Below are 23,339 nucleotides of genomic sequence, written 5' to 3'. Positions count from 1 at the left end.
CTGAGTAGTATCCCACTTCTTAAGCAGCCTCATTGACTCCACTGGCATGGCCTGAGGAGTAGGAGAACAGTCAGGGTATGTCTACACTGCATTCCTCTTTCGAGAGAGGAATGCAAGTGCAGACAAACGAAATTGCAAATGAAGCGTGGATTTGAATTTCCCGCACTTCATTTGCATAATCGCGTCCGGGCGCTATTTTGAAATACCCTATTTTGAAAACAGAAATGCTGTCTAGATGCGGTTATTTTGAAAGAAAACCCTTCTTTCGAAATTACCATTAAACCTCATTTTATAAGGAATAAGGGTAATTTCGAAAGAAGGGTTTCACGAGATATACCGGAGCAATTGACAAAGGCTTCTCTTGTCAACCGCACCGCATCTAGACTACCGCGCTGTGACAGATCAACTGATCGTCGGCCCAGCGTGGCGGCCATTTTTATTTTAATGAAGCGGGGATTATTTAAATCCCTGCTTCTTTGCCTATGCCTGGTAAACTAGTTTACATGGCTCCGTTGACGGAGCCATGTAGTCTAGACGTACCCTAAGCTATAGACCAAAGTTCCTTCTGTGAGGAACTTGCAACCTAATGTTGATGGATATGATATGTGAGACAGTATAATTTCTTTCTTTCTTTCTTTCTTTCTTTCTTTCTTTCTTTCTTTCTTTCTTTCTTTCTTTCTTTCTTTCTTTCTTTCTTTCTTTCTTTCTTTCTTTCTTTCTTTCTTTCTCCCTCTCCCTCTCCCTCTCCCTCTCCCTCTCCCTCTCCCTCTCTCTCCATGCCTTCCAGCTGCTGCAGCAAGATTCACCAACAAGAGTGGAGCTATTGAAAAGGTCTCCGTTCGGCTGCGGGAGGAGGCACAACTTTGGGCTGAACTTTCAGACCCGGCTGCAGCTGTGAGGTGGTTGAAAAATGGGAAGGAAATCCAGGCCAGTCCAAAATACGAATTGAAAACCACGGAGAGGAAACGCATCCTGAAAATTCACAACGTCACGGCAGAGGACGCTGGCCTTTATACCTGTGTCTGCGAAGGGGATGAAATAGTCTATCAGCTCTCAGTGAAAGGTGGGTGACTCTGCAGTCTCCAGCCAGTGGGGTCTTTATGTGACAGAAAGGGAGCTCCTGGCACTGCGGTTCCATGGAAGCGGCAGTACCTCACTGCAGAATGGTGGTGCGCACGAGGGGAGGAAAATTTCGAAGCTGATAGCAGACCCTGTGCTCTGTCTGTAGTAGAAGCCCTGCCATGTTGTCCATCCTGTTTCATGCCCAGATGACCACGTCAGCTGCAACAAGGTGTAGTGCAGTGAACTTGGGAGGTAGGAAAAGGAAAGATGGTCTTGTGGCTAGGAAACCATCCAGGTAGGCAGGCGACAGAGCTTCTATTTCCACCAGGGGCACAGACTCACTGTGTGACCTTGGTCAAGTCACTTAGGGTATGTCTCCGCTACTGAAAATCACCCACAGCTGGTCTGTGTCAGCTGAGTCTAGCTCAGGGCCTCAGGCTGAGTGGTGACGCAATTGCTGTGTAGATGCTCGGAGTGTTACAAGGGGGAGGGAAAAAATTGTTCTCAACCTCTGAGGATAGGACAAGAAGCAATGGGCTTAACTTGCAGCAAGGGAGGTTTAGGTTGGACATTAGGAAAAACTTCCTACCAGGGTGGTGAAACACTGGAATAAATTGCCCAGGGGGGTTGTAGAATCTCCATTCCTGGAGATATTTAAGAACAGGTTGGATAGACACCTGTCAAGGGTGGTCATAGAGTCATAGAATCCTAAGGCTGGAGTAGTTGGCAGACATCCACAAATGCTTTTGCTGGCATGTAGCTCTTAAATGAAAAAGCTGTGTTGACGTTTCTGGTGCTGTTAGAGGGAGTTAGTCCTGCTGTGTTTATGCTTTAGCTGCAAATATGTCCTCTTCAGCATCTGTTAGGTTGCTGTAATTATTCTATTTGTTAGCCAGCACAATCTTTACACCAGAAGCTAGTGACTGTAAGAAAAACCAGAGTGTCCAGAATACCCCCACACCTGTCTCGGCCATTCCCCCATTTGCTTGTTTAGTCAGCTGTTGTGTGAAGTCTAAATCCTTTGGGACACAGATTGCGTTTTACTTCTCTGTGCAGTTCCGTAGTTAGGGTGTTTTTTTTATCTTAGTTAGGGATTTTTAATGCTACGACAGGAGAAATCCTCATGAACCAAATTTTCATCATTTTTTCATCAAGTTTTTTAGATTGTTTCTATCTGGAATCCCTCCTTACTACTAGGCTGCCCCGATCACAAAGCATCCACTCTACTCCTTGAGCCAAAGGAAAATTCCTATTAGATGTAACTGACAGCAGCATTAAAATTTCCTTCCAAGCCTCAGCCCTATGGGGAGTAATTGGAAGTTGCACTCCGAGGCCTTGTCTCCACATACCAGAGGGTCAATGCTCCGGCGATCAATCTTCCAGGGTTCGATTTAGTGGGTCTAGTAAAAACCCAGTAAATCAAATGCTGAGGGTGCCCCTGTTGACCATGGTACACCTCACTGTTGCGAGTAAGGGAAGTCGATGAGATAGCTGGAATTACATATACTGCATCAATTTTCTCCGCCAGTGTAGACCTGACCTCAGCAGGTTGGCTTCCAGATTGAGATCGAAAGGGTCTCTAGCTATTTTCAGCAGGGATGTTTAGTAACCTACATGGTAGAGTTTGGGTTTCTGTGGTGATGGTAGAGTGGTGATGAAAGAAGTTCTGCACACTCATCGCTATTAGAATGATGATTAAAGATTTAAAAGATTTTAAAAAAAAGTAGTTTGGCAGCGTTGTAAAAAGAGGGTTGAATTTACAGTATTTACAGTGTATCAAGCTCTTCAGTGCTCAGCAGTTTGATGCTGGTTTCCCTGCATATAACAGCACAGCAACTGGATAAAAGTTGTTGAAATATTTTTTAATTTAAATATATTAGATATATTTTTATTTAAATTAAGGGTAAAACCATACGTAGGTATACTCCTGTCATAGGAGCTTTGCTCACACCAGAGCAACAAGCAAAGTGAAACTTTTGCTCTACTTTTTAAAATGACATGGCAGAATGTTAGGGAAAAAATTCCATTCATCAGAATAATTGGTATTTTGTCTTCAAGCACATATTTTGAGTATTGCTACTGTTGTGTATTTGGATTTATACCTTGAATGAGTGTGATTATACTGGTAAATTGATTATTCGTCTACAAATTAGTATAACACTGACTTATTTTAATTTTTTTGTGCTCTGATTAGTTTCCTGTAGAGAATATCTGTTCATTTTTAGAATGCATTTGCAATTCTGTAGACTTTATAGTGCAGTACAACTCAAATTATCCAGATTACATTTAAATATTTTATAAGGTTCAATTATTTGCTGCCTAGATAAATACAATAAAGAGTTTTGTGTCACCTTAAAGACTGAGGGTATGTCTACACTAGCCCTCTAATTCGAACTAGGAAGGCTAATGTAGGCATTCGAAGTTGCAAATGAAACCCGGGATTTAAATATCCCAGGCTTTATTTGCATCTTCCCATCTGGGCGCCATTTTTAAATCCCCCTAGTCCAAACTAACTGCCCGCGGCTACACGCGGCAGTTAAACGTTAATTCGAACTAAGTCCTTAGTTTTAAAATGGCACCCGGATTTAAAAATGGCACCCGGATGGGAAGATGTAAATGAAGCGCGGGATATTTAAATCCCAGGCTTCATTTGCAACTTCGAATGCCTACATTAGCCTCCCTAATTCGAAATAGGGGGCCAGTGTAGACATACCCTGATGGATTTATTTGGGCATAATCTTTCATGGGCAAAAATCTGATAAAGTGGGTTTTTGCACACAAAAGCCCATGTCCTAATAAATCTGTTAGTCTCTAAGGTGCCACAGGACTCCTCGTTGCTTGTGCAGATAGACTAACATAGCTACCCCCCGACGGATAAATACAGTGATTTAACAAGCCCCCATGTTTTCCCTAATATTTGCTCATTCTCACTTTCTTCCATTCTTTCCTTCCTGCCTCTAGGCTTGCTGGTGGGGTGGGGCAAAGAGGGCAGTTGGCCTGGTGTCTGGCGATTCTAAGGGGCCCTAGGCTTCTGGCCACTGCAGCTGCTGCCCTGGGCCCTTTAAATCACCATGGGAACATAGGAGCACTGCTCTGTGGGGCTCTAAAGGGTGTGGGGAAGGCCCAGCTCCGCGGCATGGAGGGCTGGCTGCCCCAGCCCCGTCCCTTCTGCCTCAGGCCCTGCCCCTTCTGACAAGTGGAACTGCCCTCCCCCCACACACACACCTTGCTTAGGGGGCCACGGAAGCTGTGGGCCCCCCCTACCTGCCTCATTAAGTCGGCATCTTGGACGATAACTGAAAACCGCCCACTGTTAAAATATGAAATTCTTAGTCACAGACCCAAATGCAGAGTACATTCTAAGGCAGCCTTTACTCATGGAAATTGTTTTCTTTCCTGTGAGCGGACCACTTGACTTAGCAGAACTGCTTGCCCTCGACCTCCCTCCCAGTGTTACTTTTCTATGATTTTGTGAGTCCTAATTAAAGTCTACGTAGCTGGCTGCCTGGCTATATGACCTGACAGCGTGGACACAGTTCCTGACTGGCGCCATTGGCCGTTTTGTTTCAGCACCCGTGCACTTCACCAACAAAGAGCGCGCTGCTGGGGTTATCACTGCCGTGGCTGGAAAACAGGCTGAGTTTGTTTCGGAGACCTCGGAAGCCGACACCACGGTGCAGTGGTACAAAGAAGGCAAAGAAATCAGGCGCACAAAGAAATTCACCCTGGAGGATAACGGGAAGCTGCACAAGCTTGTCGCCTCAGCTGTAACGAAAGAGGATGAGGGAACGTACACGTGCAAAGCTGGAGAGGACACGCTAGTGTTCAGTTTAAAGGTCTCAGGTGAGTTCTTGAGGCAAGTGTGAGCAGGGCTTAAGCAGGGGGGCCGACAGACTTGCCAGGCCCCTGGGCAAAGGGGGGGGTCTGGAGTGCGCTTTGCCCCTCCCCTCAACCCTCACCACTGCCCGGAGAATGCCATGCCTCTCCCTGCAGCCCTCAGCACCGCCTGGAGTGCACCATGCAAGGCTCCGGTGGCAGTTTAATAGCCCAGGGTGCTGGCTACGAGCAGTGGTGACTGGGAACCCCGGAGCCTTTTGAACAGGGGTAGTTGCCCCCTTTGCCCACACTCCCATCGGTGTTATATTAGGCACTGAAGTCCTGCCTCACCGCACAGGACTTTTTCATTTTGCTTGCATGCTCTGTGGGACAGCGGCTGCCATGCTGATGCATATACAGCGCCTCGCACAGCGAGGTCCCGATCTCTAGTCACATCGGCAACCCACGTAAGCGACAATAATAGTGCTATTCAGGTCACTCACAGAGGCTATGTCTAGACTGCAGGCTTCTTTCGAAAGAGGCTCTTTCGAAAGATACTTTCAAAAGAGCCTCTTTCGAAAGAGAGCGTCTAGACTGCACGTGGAACTTTCGAAAAAGCAAGCCGCTTTTTCGAAAGAAAGCACCCAGTGAGTCTGGATGCTCTCTTTCGAAGAAGCCCTATTTACATTCAAGAACGCCTTCTTTTGAAAGAGCACTTTCGAAAGAAGGCGTTCTTCCTCGTGAAATGAGGTTTACCGCTGTCGAAAGAAAAGCCACGTTCTTTCGATTTAATTTCTGCAGTCTAGACGCAGGTGAAGTTTTTTCGGAAAAAGGCTACTTTTTCCGAAAAACCCCCTGAGTCTGGACACAGCCAGAATGACTAGAGACCAAACCACAAGCCAAAAGCCAAAACCACAGCCCCAACACCCCAAACTTTCCCCAGGTTGGATCTGGCCCTTGCCTCACAATTTACACTCCCTTCGACCCCTCCGGCATGAGAGGGGGTTTGAAAGTCTGGGGTGCCTTCCGAGAAAGTCCTCGGCCTAGTAAACTCTTGAGGTGAACAGTCCTGGGCTTCCAGCAGAACGTCTGTGATCTCTGAATGTGAGTCAGTCGCTGAGATCCCTGGATCTGTCTCCACAGTAAAGTGCATGCCCTGAAGCCAAGTAGGGAGGAGTCCTAGAACTGATGTGATTCAATCCAGAGCTGGACAAAGGAGGGATCACTTGGTGGTTCCCTGTTTTGTTCATTCCCTCTGGGGCATCCGGCATTGGCCACTGTGGAAAGACAGGTCACCTTTGGTCTGACCCAGTATGGCTACTCTTAGGTTCAGAATTAATGGTGTTGAGGCTGTGGGGAAGATATAAAAATGCTCTGTGAAATCCAGATGACTCCACTCACATGGATTGGTGGGGGAGTCTGGATTTGGTTCTCTGGCTTTTGCTTTGAGCTTCATCTTCAAAAGGTTCCAGAATCTCAAAACATGAAGCTACTGAGTTTCATTTGATCCTGAGTCAAAACGACTGAATTTCACGTTGTTTCTATTGGAAATCATAGTCTCATAGACTCATAGACTCATAGACTTTAAGGTCAGAAGGGACCATTATGATCATCTAGTCTGACCCCCTGCACAGTGCAGGCCACAGAATCTCGCCCACCCAGACTCAAGCGAACCAGACTCCTATTTGCCAAAAGGTTTGTGAACCCAAGTGAACTTCTTGGCAAACAAGGTCTCAATTTCTCGCTGCTGAGAAAACCCTGGACCAGCCACGTTTCATTTGGTTTCATGTTTCGTAGTAAAAAAAATGTCCAGAGTGCTAATCAGAAGCACCGTAGGGGAGGGGCTGGAATAAAGACTGGGCAATAAGCTACCTTAGTGGGAGTGAATGTTCCCCGTAAATCTATAATGCCAGGACTCTGATGAGACTATTATTCTATAGTCAAATAATTCTTGCGAGATAGATTCCTCCTACAGGTGGATACGTTTTAACAGAAATGTTTGTTCCTTGGTGCCAAAAAAGTGGTTGGCATGGCTGTATCGTACTAGTTGTCCTTGGGATTCTTGGCGATCAAATGCAACAGGTGCTGTAGACTAATACACAGTGTTAAACTAAGGTTACTTATCGCTGATGGCAAATCAACTTACTCTTCAGCAGGCTGGCTTTGATCGAGTGCATGGTCTGAAATACGTGTTGCCCTCATTGTGTTGCCTGTTAGCATGAGTGGTAGAGTGTGTCAGACATGTGGATTTCCCAGATTAATTTATGAGATGCGTATCTTCATACAGCTGCGTATCTTCATACAGCTTATGCCATCTTCACTTTAATCTTTGTAAACACATTCTAGGGGAACCCCCCCCCACCAAAACCCACAGCTGTCATTGTAGTAACCCTCAGCCTGGATCAGTAGCAGAGTATGAATCTTCAGTGCCAACCTCTGAGCCGCTATGATTTGAGATCAATGAAAACGCTATGAAGTGCATGCAGCGGTAGGCTCTTATCATCTCTGTGGCCTCCATATCAGGAGTGGGCAATAAAAAAACCTGCAGCCCACAAGGTTACTCCCTGGTAGGCCACCACCACTATGTTTACCTGCACCTCAGCAGGTATAGGAGGATCGCAGCTCTGGCTGGCCATGAATAGCTGTTTGCGGCCAATGCAAGCGGCAGGAAGGGCCGCGGACTGGGACGCTGCTCGTGTTGGCTGTGAATGGTGATTTGTGGCCAACCAGAGCTGCAATCCTTTGATACTTGCTGAGGTGCAGGTAAACATGGAGGTGGGAGCCTGTTAGGGACCACAGGCCGGAATTTACCCCTGCTCAATATCCCTTCTTTAAATCTCTCCTTATAGGTCAGGTGTTCTATAGCTTTTGTCAATTCTGTTTTGCTTTTCTGACCTCTCCCTCTCTTGCTAATTCATGTCTTTCCTAAAGTCCAGTGCCCAGAACTGGAGAGAGGACTCCAGCTGAGGCTGTGCCAAGTAGAAGGACTCTTTCAATGACTTCCTGTGTCTTACATATGACATTCCTATGGATGTTTTTCCTCAGCTACACTCATATGCAAATCCCTTAGTGACAACCATGTTGTCGTTACACTCGGTAACCATACGCATCCTTCCTGCATGAGGCTGAAACATGAAGCTGGGAGATCCATTTTTAGTAACTCCTTGGAGGGTCATCAGAAGGGCTTGAATTTGGACCTTTAGCACAGACTTCAACCAGATGAACTGCAGGAGAAATTCCACTAGTGGGTAGCTACCGTTTGCTGTTATTGTCCATGAACCTGTTACTAGAGGGGAATGAAACTCAAGCATGTTACACAAATACATGCTTCCATAGATGGAGCTCTGAAGGTCACTAAGACCAGGTCTGCGCTACCAGAGAAAGTCAGCCTAAGATACACAACTCCAGCTAGGAGACTAGCATAGCTGGAGTCGACCTATCTTAGGTCAAATTTTTGCAGTGTCCCTGCTCTGTTAGGTAGATGGGAGAAACTCTCCCATTGACTTCCCTTACTCCTCTCTGCCTGGTGGAGTACCAGAGTTGATGGGGGCATTATCAGCGGTTGATTTATACTAGACCCACTAAACTGAACCCCAAGAGATGGATCCCCGGAGTGCTGATCTCTGGGTAAGTGAAGACAAGATCTCACACTGAAATGCCAGCATGTAACTGGATCATGGTTATGTTGTTCTAGGTCAGGGCTACTCAACTTTGGAAGCCCCGGAGACCACAATGATACAGCACATGCTGAGGGCTGCAACTTAATTGTGGTTGCATATACATGCAAATATATGCAAATAGCGTCTTTCACACTGACAGGCGCGAATACAAACATTAAGGCAAGACTACACCACCCACAGGCCCCATTTAAGTCAGTTCTGCTGATATTAATAAAATGCAATATTTACCTGATTTCCACCCATATGATAGCACTTGTAATGAGCAATGATGGTCCAGGAATTGAACTGCTAAAACACATATGAACAGAAGACCATTATATTGACTGCTTTTATGTTTTGGCTCCCACCCATGGACCACAAACAAATGGGCCACAAGCCACATGTGGCCCATGAGCCGCATGTTGAGTAGCCTTGCTCTAGGTTAATGGGGGCACACACTGCTTTTCTTTCTTTTTAGATGAAGTTGTTAAGTTTGTCAACAAGCCGAAAGCAACGCCAGAAATTTCCATCGGCCCTTCGGAGAGTCTAGCGCTGGCGTGTGCGGTGTCGGTGGCAAGCGGGGCGGTGGTGTGGAAGAAGGATCAAACTGAGGTTAAGCAGGACCAGAGGACGGTAGTCATCGCTCAGGGAACAGACCGAAAGCTTATCATCAAGAACGTGACACGACATGACCAAGGGAGCTACACCTGTGAAACAAAGGATGACAAAGTAACATTCCAAGTCCAAGTCAAAGGTGAGCAGCTGCATAAACTCTCAAGGGCCTTCGAATACTTTATCCTGGGTAGCATCTTGCATCCAAGACCAGGCCTACACTAAAAGGGACGGTCAAATCAAGAAACAACATCCCTTGTTTCAAGTTTCCCCACCATCCCCATAGGGAGGGAGTGGAGCCATGGGAGTGCTAGGTGAAGTGTCAATGGTATCGTCAGATAGCTACTGGGCATGTGTGCCCAGAGCAGGCACTGCTTCCAAAAATCTCCCATCAACATTGCCGGGATGCACCTAAACCTGAAGTGAAGGAGGACACATCTCAAAAAAGCTCAGATACTACACGGGGCGAAGAACCGTCTCTTCATAATTCTGAGGTTCTACTCTAGTGAGGAGTCATCTCATGCGTGTTCATTCTGAGCCATGTCTTCCTCCTGTTGCTTTGCTGAGCCCAGAGTGCCGGGGTGTGGGTGGCTGCCGTGTACAACCTCCCACCCAGCCTGAATGCCAGCATCTGGCACCCACCTGGCTTGCCCTATATGTGTAGGGGGAAGGACTGTGGGTCCCTTCTGATTGTAGGGCCCAGCGCCATAGCAAACCTGCTAATGTCTGTATTTTGGAGGGCTGTTGAGAGGATACAGCTTTTAACTTTCCAGAAGTGCTAACTAAGGCCAGGTCTGCACTGGCGGAAAAAAACGATGCAAGATACACAACTCTAGCTACATGAATTTCATAGCTGGAGTCGACGGACTTTACACCAATTTTCTAGGGTGGCACCACAGTGGGAGGTTGATGGGTTCGTCGACTTCCCTTACTCCTTGCAAAAGCAAGGCATCCTGGGATCAAAGCAGGGGGGCTCAATGTTTGATTTAGCAGGTCTTTACTAGACCTGCTAAATCAAAGCCTGGAGGATCGAACACTAGAGCGTTGATCCTTCGGCAAGTAGAAACATTGCATTGGAGTGATATGGGGAGCATTATGTAAGGCCTGTGATAAGAGACTGAATGTGATAAGGACACATGACTGCATTTCCATCTTGCAGAGACAGAAGAGGTGTTCACAAACCAGGAGAAGGTGCAGAGGGAGGTGAAGGCCATGCTGACAGAGAACGCCATCCTCAGCTGCGAGGTGGCTCAGGCCAAGACTGACGTCAAATGGTACAAGGACGGGAAACTGATCACCTCTAGCAAGAACTTCAAGGTGGAGTCTGAGGGCAGGTCCCGGCATCTGGTGGTGGAGCAGGTAGAGAAAAAGGATGCTGGAGAATACACCTGTGAGGCTGCAGGCCAGAAACTGAGCTTCAAACTTGTCGTCACAGGTGAGAGAGATACTGTGATAAAGACATCTATCAGGAATGATCTAGACGGTACTTGGTCCTGCTGTGCGGTCAGAGTTCTGGACTTGATGATCTTTCGAGGCCCCTTCCAATACTAGTGTTCTGTGATAGGGATGTTAAATTTAGAATAATTGGCTATTCAAATAGTCAGGCCTGTGAGCCAGGCCCAGAGACAGTTTTAAAATTGGAGTTTCAAACCCAGTTCACAGAAACCTCATTGCAGAGTCCTTTCAGAGTACACACAGATCTGTTGCTGCAGTCAGAACCACTATCACCTGAGAATACATTCACAGATCTGCCATTCTTAAATCCACAGAGCACAGGCAAATCAAGTCCTGCTATTCCCTTATGAGTGATACACAATCAATGACTTTTTAGAGTGAATGGGCTGCTTGAAAGGGATGGAAATGTTGGCTCTTTCAGGTTTCAAAGAAGGAAAGTTTTGTAGTGAGATGTTGGTGAAATAAATCTGCACTGATACATTCAGGTCTGGATTTGGGATTACTCTTCCCAGCAGCCCTGACATCTTGCATGGGGGGATTTGGGTCTGTTTATTGTGAAGGAAAAGCCATACAAGCTCCACAATAAAGGTCAAAATTGTCCCTGTTGTTGCGTTTTTTGGGGTCAGGTAAAGCGGGAGAGACACAAAATGAATTCTGCCTCAGCAACAGTAGCTTTTCCTTGCCTTTCTTTCTGGGGTTCCTTGGTCGCATTTCATCCCTTATCATTCCCCTCCCCTGCAGAGGGAGAGGAGGTGTTTGCAAACCTGGAGAAGGTGCAGCGGGAAGTCAAGGTGGCCCCCATGGAGAACGCCACACTAAGTTGTGAGGTGGCCCAGGCCGAGACAGCAGTGAAGTGGTACAAGGAAGGGAAACTGATCACCTCCAGCAAGAAATTCAAAGTGGCATCTGAGGGCAAGTCCCGGCGTCTGGCCGTGGAGCAGGTGGAGAAGAAGGATGCAGGAGAATACAGCTGTGAGGCTGCAGGCCAGAAACTGGCCTTCAAGGTAGTCATCACAGGTGAGAGAAAATCCTGCCTTTCACTCTGAGGGCAGACGGCTTTTCAAAAAATTACAGGTTTTGCAACATTGTGGATAAAAATGTGCAGAGTAAATAGGTAAAATGGAGCGGACGTGGGGAGGAACCTGACTGCTCTTAGTGGGCAGGCACGTCACAGCCGAAGCAGAACATTTTCTAAACTAGGTTGGGCTACAGAATATCTGCAGAGCATCCAGCTCAGACATTCTGGCTTCTCTGCGGTGCCTTCATTTACGTTAAAAACATAACAGCTCTACGGAAAGTTGAGAAATGCTGGCCAGGCCAGGTCTCAGAGAGGGAGGAAAGTTTTCCAAGCAACATCTCAGCTCAGATAAGCTACAGGGAGACTTGAAGTGATAAATTCAGATGTGAAGCTGAGATTGCTCCAGAGGAATGAGGAGAGGTTGCGTGTGGGGGTTTGGGAAGGGGGTTATTACAGGTCCATAACTAAGGTTACATGTGGATTTGCTCTGAGGTTGGGAGAGGTCCGGCAGAGGTGAGACACATGCAATGAAAGCTGCCTCAGGTGCAGAACTGTCAGCTTCTCCCTTCCCCTTTCTCCTTCTCCGTTCTCTGGATGACACCACATCTGTGAGGGAGTTTAAGCCCTGTCATTCATTATCTTGGCAGAGGGTGAGGAGGTGTTTGCGAACCAGGAGAAGGTGCAAAGAGAGGTCAAGGCCGTGCTGACAGAGAGCGCTGCCCTCAGCTGTGAAGTGGCCCAGGCCAAAACAGACGTGAAGTGGTACAAGGACGGGAAACTGATCACCTCCAGCAAGAAATTCAAAGTGGAGTCTGAGGGCAGGTCCCGGCGTCTGGTCGTGGAGCAGGTGGAGAAGAAGGACGCCGGAGAATACACCTGTGAGGCTGCAGGCCAGAAACTGGCCTTCAAGCTTTCTATCACAGGTGAGAGTCTGCCTGCTTTCTACTCATGGGCTGATCTGCTGCCCTTTGTGATTAAAGCCCACCAGAGTTCAATGAATCTCTGGAGCTGCAGGCACCTTGGCTCTGTGTCCAGGAGGCTCTGGAGAGATTCCAGAATCGTTGCAGCGGGCGAGTGTGTGGCAGCAGCAGCAGAACATTTTCCAGGCAAGGTTGGGATTCGGAACATCTGCATGGCATCCCCCCGAGCCTGCTTGGCTTCTCCTTAATGCCACTGCAGTGCTCACTCTGCAGTGAGCCACTGCAGTTCAAGGCGGGGGAACATGGAGATTCTCGGGGTGGCTGGTGGCTGAAGCAGATGCCACACAAACTCAGTGGATAAGGGTGACATATCAGGCAAAGCGGGGGAGACGAGCAGCTCAATGACCGTGTGACGGCGCGTTGGGGTCCCCCGTCTCCTGCACCCCGAAATGGCACAAACAGACTGCACCAGCCGGTGGAATAGAGGAAGTTTATTGCCTCTCCAGGATACAGCACAGCACAGATGTAGTCTGGTCACAGAGCTGGGCTAGGATGCCTCAGGCCCCCTTGAGATGGGGGAGACTGGGCCCCTAAACTCCAGCCCCTTCTCCTAGGCTGTCTCCTCCATGCTCTCCCACAGTAACTAACTAAATTCCCTTCCAGCCCTGCCCCCCAGTCAGGGCAGCATTCCACCTTCCTTTGTTCCTCTCCATGGGGGGTGTCTGGCCACTGGCTCAACAAGTTTGGCCTTACCTCTGCCTAGCGAGGTTTTCCCTGCTGGGTCTTGCTCCAGACAGCAGGGGTCTCCACAGCCCAGCAAGTACCCCCACTACGTCACAGACCCCTCAGGAAGCAGGACTGTAAAGCTGCTCCCTGCCTTCTCTGCAAGAGTCTCTTGAGAACAGGGGATTGGGGCAGAGTGTGCCATGTCATTCCTTTCCCCCGGCAGAGCCTGCAGAGGTGTTTGCGAACCAGGAGAAGGTGCAGAGGGAGGTCCAGGCCGTGCTGACAGAGAGCGCCACCCTCCGCTGTGAGGTGGCCCAGGCCAAAACAGACGTGAAGTGGTACAAGGACGGGAAACTGATCACCTCCAGCAAGAAATTCAAAGTGCAGTCAGAGGGCAAGTCCCGGCGTCTGGTCGTGGAGCAGGTGGAGAAGAAGGACGCTGGAGAATACACCTGTGAGGCTGCAGGCCAGAAATTGAGCTTCAGAGTTATCATCACAGGTAAGAGAGAGAAGTGCTCTCGTTGGCATTCACTGTTGTGACCTGCCATTTTGTATTTCTCCTGCAAATATTTTGCATTAAATTAAACGACAGAATTTTATTTGCTGTTTCATTCCGAAGAGTTGAAGTGAAGACAGAGGGGCCCACGTCTCTCGTTAGGGTAAATCCCCAGTGCTCCCTTGCCCTCTGTCTGGCAATGCAGATGTACACCAGCGGAGGGGCTGGCCCTGTGAGGGAATTGAAATGAGTTTGGTGTCATCTCCTGAACGGACACCAAAGTAAAACAAAGACAGTACGCAGGTGGGAGACCCTCTTATTGGGGGTGGCTTCTTACCAAGGAGCAAGTTCAAAGCTGAGTTTACATGCGGATTTGCTCTGAGGTTGGGAGAGGTCCGGCAGAGGTGGGATACATGCAGCGAAAGCTGCCTCAGGTGCAGAACTGTCAGCTTCTCCCTTCCCCTTTCTCCTTCTCCGTTCTCTGGATGACACCGCATCCGGGAGGGAGTTTAAGCCCTGTCATTCATTATCTTGGCAGAGGGTGAGGAGGTGTTTGCGAACCAGGAGAAGGTGCAAAGGGAGGTCAAGGCCGTGCTGACAGAGAGCGCCACCCTCCACTGCGAGGTGGCCCAGGCCAAAACAGACGTGAAGTGGTACAAGGACGGGAAACTGATCACCTCCAGCAAGAAATTCAAAGTGGAGTCTGAGGGCAGGTCCCGGCGTCTGGTCGTGGAGCAGGTTGAGAAGAAGGATGCTGGAGAATTCACCTGTGAGGCTACAGGCCAGAAACTGGCCTTCAAGCTTTCTATCACAGGTGAGAGTCTGCCTGCTTTCTACTCATGGGCTGATCTGCTGCCCTTTGTGATTAAAGCCCCCCAGAGTTCAATGAATCTCTGGAGCTGCAGGCACCTTGGCTCTGTGTCCAGGAGGCTCTGGAGAGATTCCAGAATCGTTGCAGCAGGCGAGTGTGTGGCAGCAGCAGCAGAACATTTTCCAGGCGAGGTTGGGATTCAGAACATCTGCATGGCATCCCCCCGAGCCTCCCTGGCTTCTCCTTAATGCCACTGCAGTGCTCACTCTGCAGTGAGCCACTGCAGTTCCAGGAGGGGGAACGTGGAGATTCTCGGGGTGGCTGGTGGCTGAAGCAGATGCCACACAAACTCAGTGGCTAAGGGTGACATATCAGGCAAAGAAGGGGAGACGAGCAGCTCAATGACCCCTCAGGAAGCAGGACTGTCAGCTGCTCCCTGCCTTCTCCGCAAGTGTCTCTTCAGAGCAGGGGATCGGGGCAGAGTTTGCCATGTCATTCCTTTCCCCCGGCAGAGCCTGCAGAGGTGTTTGCGAACCAGGAGAAGGTACAGAGGGAGGTCAAGGCCGTGCTGACAGAGAGCGCCGCCCTCATCTGCGAAGTGGCCCAGGCCAAAACAGACGTGAAGTGGTACAAGGACGGGAAACTGATCACCTCCAGCAAGAAATTCAAAGTGGAGTCAGAGGGCAGGTCCCGGCGTCTGGTCGTGGAGCAGGTGGAGAAGAAGGACAGTGGAGAATACACCTGTGAGGCTGCAGGCCAGAAATTGAGCTTCAGAGTTATCATCACAGGTAAGAGAGAGAAGTGCTCTCGTTGGTATTCACTGTTGTGACCTGCCATTTTGTATTTCTCCTGCAAATATTTTGCATTAAATTAAACGACAGAATTTTATTTGCTGTTTCATTCCGAAGAGTTGAAGTGAAGACAGAGGGGCCCACGTCTCTCGTTAGGGTAAATCCCCGGTGCTCCCTTGCCCTCTGTCTGGCAATGCAGATGTACACCAGCGGAGGGGCTGGCCCTGTGAGGGAATTGAAATGAGTTTGGTGTCATCTCCTGAACGGACACCAAAGTAAAACAAAGACAGTACGCAGGTGGGAGACCCTCTTATTGGGGGTGGCTTCTTACCAAGGAGCAAGTTCAAAGCTGAGTTTACATGCGGATTTGCTCTGAGGTTGGGAGAGGTCCGGCAGAGGTGGGACACATGCAGCGAAAGCTGCCTCAGGTGCAGAACTGTCAGCTTCTCCCTTCCCCTTTCTCCTTCTCCATTCTCTGGATGACACCGCATCCGGGAGGGAGTCTAAGCCCTGTCATTCATTATCTTGGCAGAGGGTGAGGAGGTGTTTGCGAACCAGGAGAAGGTGCAAAGGGAGGTCAAGGCCGTGCTGACAGAGAGCGCCACCCTCCGCTGCGAGGTGGCCCAGGCCAAAACAGACGTGAAGTGGTACAAGGACGGGAAACTGATCACCTCCAGCAAGAAATTCAAAGTGGAGTCTGAGGGCAGGTCCCGGCGTCTGGTCGTGGAGCAGGTTGAGAAGAAGGATGCTGGAGAATACACCTGTGAGACTGCAGGCCAGAAACTGGCCTTCAAGCTTTCTATCACAGGTGAGAGTCTGCCTGCTTTCTACTCATGGGCTGATCTGCTGCCCTTTGTGGTTAAAGCCCACCAGAGTTCAATGAATCTCTGGAGCTGCAGGCACCTTGGCTCTGTGTGCAGGAGGCTCTGGAGAGATTCCAGAATCGTTGCAGTGGGCAAGTGTGTGGCAGCAGCAGCAGAACATTTTCCAGGCGAGGTTGGGATTCAGAACATCTGCATGGCATCCCCCCGAGCCTCCCTGGCTTCTCCTTAATGCCACTGCAGTGCTCACTCTGCAGTGAGCCACTGCAGTTCCAGGAGGGGGAACGTGGAGATTCTCGGGGTGGCTGGTGGCTGAAGCAGATGCCACACAAACTCAGTGGCTAAGGGTGACATATCAGGCAAAGAAGGGGAGACGAGCAGCTCAATGACCCCTCAGGAAGCAGGACTGTCAGCTGCTCCCTGCCTTCTCCGCAAGTGTCTCTTGAGAGCAGGGGATCGGGGCAGAGTTTGCCATGTCATTCCTTTCCCCCGGCAGAGCCTGCAGAGGTGTTTGCGAACCAGGAGAAGGTGCAGAGGGAGGTCAAGGCCGTGCTGACAGAGAGCGCCGCCCTCATCTGCGAAGTGGCCCAGGCCAAAACAGACGTGAAGTGGTACAAGGACGGGAAACTGATCACCTCCAGCAAGAAATTCAAAGTGGAGTCAGAGGGCAAGTCCCGGCATCTGGTCGTGGAGCAGGTGGAGAAGAAGGATGCTGGAGAATACACCTGTGAGGCTACAGGCCAGAAACTGGCCTTCAAGCTTTCTGTCACAGGTGAGAGTCTGCCTGCTTTCTACTCATGGGCTGATCTGCTGCCCTTTGTGATTAAAGCCCCCCAGAGTTCAATGAATCTCTGGAGCTGCCGGCACCTTGGCTCTGTCCTCGGGGCCTCTGGAGAGATTTTGGGCACTGTCACAGATATATGAAGTAAGCAGGTAAAATGGGGCGGGGCCTGAATCTTCGTAGCGGGCAGGTGTGTGGCAGCTGCAGCAGAACATTTTGCAGATGAGGTTGGGTTCTGGAACGTTCGCATGGCGCCCCGCCGGGCCTGCCTGGCTTCTCCTTAATGCCACTGCAGCGCTCACAGGGGGGTGCTCACTCTGCAGTCCCAGGTGGGGGAATGTGGGGATTCGGGGTGGCTGGTGGCTTAAGCAGATGCCACACAAGCTCGTTTGCTCCAGTTGCATTGTCAGTCAGGTCCCTCGCCAGTGTAAATCCGCAGTGCTCTCTTGACCTCTGACTGGGGAGGTACGTGTGTACCAGCAGAGGGGCTGGCTCTTGGGGGGAATTGAAATGAGTTTGGTGTATTTTGTGAATGGACACGAAGTCAGAAAAGGCACAGCAGACAGCGGGAGGCCCAGTTATTAACCATGGGGTGTGAATTTGCTTTCACTCATACCGATTTACACCATTGTAATTCCACTGCTTTCAGAGGAATTCCTCTTGCTGGGCAGGCACATGTGGGAAAGAAATCAGGCCCGCATTTTACGAAAACCTCAGAATTCATGTGCTTGGATTTTGAGATCATCCAACAATACAGACAGTGTCAGGTTGGGAAGATATAACGTCCTATTCATTCAGAAGTGCCATTAGCACAGGGGCGGTTAAGAGTCAGTCTGACCGATTCAGCACATTGACAAGTGCAGCTGTATTCCCAAATGAGATGCACATGTGTTCATTAATGTACATTAGCACTGCCCACATCGTCGTGCTCAGGGATCAAACCTACGACCTCTTCAGTAAAGTGAATGAGCCTCCTCTGCTTGCACTAAAAGGCACGTCTGTCCTAGCCAAGGCTGTAGTCACTAATCGATCGCTAGAGGGGGACAGAGTGCCACTCCAAGCAGGCAGGGGTCACACGTGGAAGGCCCCGTATTTCTTCCGGAGCCTTGCATTTCTTCTGGATGCTAGAGCATCGAACAGCCCGATCGGTGGCAAAACCATTGTATCTGGGGCTGGAATTTAACAAATGGGCCCATTTCACAGTTACAATGAAGTGGGGCACAGCTCAGTAATAAACTTTGCATTGTGTGGGGAATACTTTATGTATCTCTAACAGCACATTCAGTTTCTAAACTGCTTCTCCCCTCTTGGCAGAGCCCGAAGAGATATTTGCAAACCAGGCAAAGGTGCAGAGGGAGGTGAAGGCCATGCTAACAGAGACCGCCACCCTTTCCTGCGAAGTGGCCCAAGCCAAGACTGACGTGAAGTGGTACAAGGACGGGAAATTGGTCACCTCCAGCAAGAAACTCAAGGTGGAGTCTGAGGGCAGGTCCCGGTGCCTGGTCGTGGAGCAGGTGGAGAAGAAGGATGCTGGAGAATACACCTGTGAGGCTGCAGGCCAGAAGCTGAGTTTCAAGATTATCGTCACCGGTGAGAGAGACTCTTATTTTTATTTGCTATTGCATTGTCCACTCTTCCAGCACCATTTGTATGTGAGAGATGGGGTGTTAATTATGCAAAAGAGTCCTCTTGCACTCATCTGTCGCGGTGCACAACTGGGTCTACAGGGTGTGTGTAATTTCAAGCTCTCTGTGGTCCCACTGTCTCAAAGTCATTTAAGTGCCTCAGTAGCTTTGTGGACGAGGGGATCTTAGTAAAATGTAAATTCCATGAGGTTCAGAGTTTGGGGAGCTCCTCTGAATGAATGTACTAGGTTTTATTTGGGTCTCTTTCTTCTACTTATTCATGTTAAAATCTCACAAAAACATTTCTGGTGCTCCTGCTTTTGGCCAGATCAGCAACAGAGTGAGGACAGACCATGTCTTTGCGCTCTGGCGTATAGTGACCTAGAAGGCTTTTTCCTCCAGAAAAGGAATGTTCTTCCTAACATGTGGTGTAGTGTGCATCAAATGACTCAAGACATGGGGCACTCAGGAAATATGAATTGAGAAAAATCTTCCTTACCTGTCTTCTGTTAATGATGGCCAAAGCTGGGGGAGTTAACTTTTTAAAATGGTTTCCCCCCATCCCAGAGCCTGAAGTTGTGTTTGCAAACAAAGAGAAGGTGCAGAGGGAGGTGAAGGCCGTACTGACAGAGAGCGCCACCCTCAGCTGTGAGGTGGCCCAGGCCACGACTGATGTGAAGTGGTACAAGGACGGGAAACTGGTCACCTCCAGCAAGAAACTCAAGGTGGAGTCTGAGGGCAGGTCCCGGCGCTTGGTCGTGGAGCAGGTGGAGAAGAAAGATGCTGGAGAATATACCTGTGAGGCCGCAGGCCAGAAACTGAGCTTCAAGGTTATCGTCACTGGTGAGAGAGACACTTATTTTCATTTGCTGTTTTATTGTCCACTCTTCCAGGAGCATTTCTTTGTGAATGAGGGGATGTTAAATATTGGGGGCAGGGAAGGAAGTCCTCTCTCACTCATCTATTGCAGTGTGCAACTAGGTCTTCTGGGTGTGCAACTGGTGTCTAATTTCAAGCCCATTGGTGGTCCTACTGCCTGCAGTGGAATTGCTCTTCTGCCTTAAAGTCATGCATGTGCCCCGGTAGCTTTGTGGACAGGGAGTCTTAGGAAAATGAAAATTCCATGAGGTTTGGAGTTTGGGTAACTCAAAAGCTCTCCTGAATGTACACGGATATATTTGAGTCTCTTTCTGCTCTTGGTTCATGTTATAATCTCAGAAAAACAGGCTCTCTCACAACATTTCCAAGATAAATCCAAATGAACCTTGATTGTTCAAAGCTGTGTATAGCTTTCTTGAAAAGGTCGGTAAATCTTAGTGAACCTTTGGATGATTCTGGGCTGAATTTCAAGATTATCACAAAACCAGAAGCTTGAGTTTTGGCCCAAGAGCCATTGAAGTCCATGGAAAGAATGCCATGAACTTTAGTGGACTATGGATCAGGTTCAGGTATGCGGTTTGAGGTTTCCTTTGGTCTTTTGACAGAGCTAGGATGCCCAGTCTATTGCAACTGCCAGGTTGGATCAGACCAATGGTCCATCTAGTCCAGGATCTGGTCTCTTGCACCGGACAGTATGAAGTGCATCACAGGGATGTGCAAAGCAGGCCAAAGTGTGCAATTATGGAATAGCCTGTCCATTGGGAAAATCCCTTCTTGACCCCAGTTTGCTATAAGTTGGCTTGTACATGAAGCATGAGAGTTCACGGTTTTTCAAACTTCTTGTTTTAAATTCCAGCCTCCTGCTGGGATTGGATCCTGACTGCTCGATTACTTTTCTTGCTTTACTCTAGAGATGATATGAAATAGGAAAACCTGTCTCTGGATCCTCGTTAAGGTGCAGACTTTCACCAGATTCAAGGGAGTTTGAAGATGGAGTTGGAATGACATGACATTTTAGAGTCTGATCTAAAATTCCACTAAATTCAGTCAGATTTGGATCCAGTGTCCTGGTTCCAAGACCTATTGTTCTTTGGATTGTTGCTTTCCTGCCACTGTGGCAGAATTTAAATAGTTAAGGAGAGATCTGTGATGGGTTTTATGTTTGTATATTTTGCCAGGATGGATAATTCGTCCCCCAAGCAGTTCTGGCTAAGGGTTGAATCTGGCATTTAAAAGATCCAAGCTCAATGTTCTGCCCAGTGTTTCTATTAAATAAGCTACAAGAAGGTGGTCCAGGACAAGATAGTCCCTCTCCCACCTTGTCTCTAGGTCAGACCTAGGTTTGTCTTAAAACAGCCTCTGTCATTAATGGGGAAGCTGAAACCCCTTGCCTCAAAAAAAAAAAAAAAAAAAAGAAGGTTTGTTTCGTGACTTTCCCCCTCTCCTCCTATTTGCAGAGCCCGCAGAGGTGTTTACAAACCAGGAGAAGGTACAGAAGGAGGTGAAGGCCGTGCTGACGGAGAGCGCCACCCTCAGCTGCGAGGTGGCCCAGGCCAAGACTGACGTGAAGTGGTACAAAGATGGGAAATTGATCACCCCCAGCAAGAAACTCAAAGTGGAGGCGGAGGGCAAATCCCGGCACCTGATTGTGGAGCAGGTGGAGAAGAAGGATGCTGGCGAGTACACCTGTGAAGCCGCAGGCCAGAAACTGACCTTCAGGCTTCTTGTCACAGGTGAGAGAGGCTGATTTATCTCTTATTTTCCATATTGGAAAACTGAAGCAGGGGGAAGCTAAGTGACTTCCCTAAGGTTGTGCAGGGAGTCAGTGGCAGAGCTGGGGATAGACTTCATTTGTGTCTGGCTCATACTCTTGCACTTGTGTTACCACACTATGCTGTCTCCCTGAGAAGGCTGCGGGCCCCACACGGGCCTTCCGGTTTCTATCCTGGAAGAGAAAGTGAAGTGGCTCCAGAGGCAGCTGGATCGTGGGGGATGGGAAGAACTAGGAAAGCTAAACTGCATAGATCAGAAGAGGGGGGAACTGTAAGGCTGAGGATGTGGATGGAGAGGGCGAGGGAGCAGGGGCAAAGAGTGGGTTGAAAAGGAAGAGAAAGAGATGAGCATGTCCCAGAAAAAGTCATTCCCTCCAGAGGAATTAGGGATCGATTTGCTCAGGACAGAAGAGGGCCCGAGCAGCCGCCAGAGAGAGTGATGAGGCATTGGGACTTGGGGATTCATGGCCAGGTTTCTGTATGATGTAGAGGGAAGGAGCCAAGTTGGATGCTTTCTCCCAGGTGCAATGCTGCCGGGTAATCGGGCACAGGCCTGTCTGGAGAATGTCCAGGGATTGCCACTTGGAACATCAGTGTGGAGCCTGATGCCGTGTGTCTGGCAAAGGAGAGTTTGGTCAAATCAAGTAGCCATGAGGGAATGTGAGACAACAACCGTAGTCAGGCCTCCGCTTTCTAGAAATGGCCCTTCCAGGTGGAACAACAAAGTCCGGCGGCCTCTCCCAGCTAGGATAAGGTGTCGGAATTACATTGACAGACACCAGGGTGAAATCCTGGCTCCATTGCAGGATTGACTTCAGTGGGGGCACATATTCCTCCCGCTGTCTCCAGTTTGGCTTAGGATACATTTAAAGGAAGTAAATAAACTGTGCAGGAGTTTAGGCATTCGACTAGTCCTGGGCCGTGTCCAGACTCAGGGGTTTTTTCGGGAAAAGTAGCCTTTTCCCGAAAAAACTTCCCCTGCGTCCAGACTCAAGCCGCATTCTTTCGAAATTATTTCGAAAGAACGCGGCTTTTCTTTCGATGGCGGTAAACCTCGTTTCACGAGGAAGAACGCCTTCCTTCGAAAGTTCCTCTTTCGAAGGAAGGCGTCCTTCAATGTAAAGAGGCCGTTTTCGAAAGAGAGCATCCAGACTCGCTGGGTGCTCTCTTTCGAAAAAGCAGATTTCTCTTTCGAAAGATCCGCCTGCAGTCTAGACGCGATCTTTCGAAAGAGGCTCTTTCGAAAGATGCTTTCGAAAGAGCCTCTTTCGAAAGAAGCCTGCAGTCTAGACATAGCCCTGGAGATGGCCTGGCGTAATTCTGGAAAAGTAACTGAGGGGGGTGGTTTATGTTCATTAGCAATCCTAGAAGCCAAACCCTGGATCAGAACGTCTGTGACATTTTGGAAGTTGAAACATGGAACCTGGAATTTGGGCTGAGATTTATTTTTCCTTGAGTCCACCTTTATTTTGGGTTGCAAGATAAACAACGTCGCTCCTCTTGTTTCTGTGAGGTAGTGTGCAGCTTCGGACAGCACACAAGTGTAATCCAGAAGCACTGAGACCACTGGAGCATGCAAAGCCTCCTCCCGTCCTGCCAGGAGCACATGGCACTTTGAAGCGCTGTGTGCTGTTCGCAGGGTGGGGGGGAGAGCAGAGGAGGCTTCGTGCTCTCCTGTCCCCAGGTCAATCAGGGCCTGAGAGCAGGGGAGCTGTGTGAAGCTTCTTACTCCCTGCCCCGGCCCTGCGAGGAGCTTGCAGCACTTCAAAGTGCCATGTGCTCCTTGCCGGGCAGAAGGAGGCTTCGCGCCCTCCCCCATCCCCAGGCCCTGATTGGCCTGGGGGTGGGGGAACGTGCCAAGCCTCTTCCACAGCGTCAGTACCTAGTGGCAAGGGGGGCAAAGGGGCTCCCCCGCCCCCAGATTCATTATGGTCTGGGGGTAGCCCCACCCCTTCCCGTTTAGGCCCCGCCCCTTCCGGGGTGGCCCGCAGGCAAAAATTATTGCCCATCCCTGCTGTAGAGGCCCATGCCTTTAACCCCTCGTCCACTTGGAACCTTTAGTCCCGGGTTCAATCCCACCTGCTGATGATCCAAA

At 49.3% G+C, this 23,339-nt stretch overlaps 1 protein-coding gene across 31 annotated transcripts in view; it reads left to right on the top strand.

Moving 5' to 3' along the window:
- OBSCN (obscurin, cytoskeletal calmodulin and titin-interacting RhoGEF) overlaps positions 1–23,339 on the top strand; it is a 320,581-nt gene that overhangs the window by 41,375 nt on the left and 255,867 nt on the right. For 27 of the 31 annotated variants that reach the window (XM_089776835.1, XM_089776834.1, XM_089776833.1 and 24 more), the window contains exons 7-20: positions 788–1,063; positions 4,633–4,905; positions 9,016–9,291; positions 10,309–10,584; positions 11,346–11,621; positions 12,270–12,545; positions 13,492–13,767; positions 14,303–14,578; positions 15,088–15,363; positions 15,899–16,174; positions 16,684–16,959; positions 18,283–18,558; positions 19,161–19,436; positions 20,930–21,205. In XM_089776835.1, coding sequence (XP_089632961.1) covers positions 788–1,063; positions 4,633–4,905; positions 9,016–9,291; positions 10,309–10,584; positions 11,346–11,621; positions 12,270–12,545; positions 13,492–13,767; positions 14,303–14,578; positions 15,088–15,363; positions 15,899–16,174; positions 16,684–16,959; positions 18,283–18,558; positions 19,161–19,436; positions 20,930–21,205 — 3,861 coding nt within the window. The remainder of the gene's footprint in view (positions 1–787; positions 1,064–4,632; positions 4,906–9,015; positions 9,292–10,308; positions 10,585–11,345; positions 11,622–12,269; positions 12,546–13,491; positions 13,768–14,302; positions 14,579–15,087; positions 15,364–15,898; positions 16,175–16,683; positions 16,960–18,282; positions 18,559–19,160; positions 19,437–20,929; positions 21,206–23,339) is intronic. The other 4 variants (XM_089776814.1, XM_089776815.1, XM_089776823.1 and 1 more) reach the window with 4 other exon arrangements.

Source organism: Pelodiscus sinensis, chromosome 2 (assembly GCF_052426305.1).
Source record: "Pelodiscus sinensis isolate ZL-2025 chromosome 2, ASM5242630v1, whole genome shotgun sequence".
NCBI lineage: Eukaryota > Metazoa > Chordata > Testudines > Trionychidae > Pelodiscus > Pelodiscus sinensis.
Note: the sequence above shows the minus strand (reverse complement) of the source record. Positions and strands in the feature narration are given on the sequence as shown.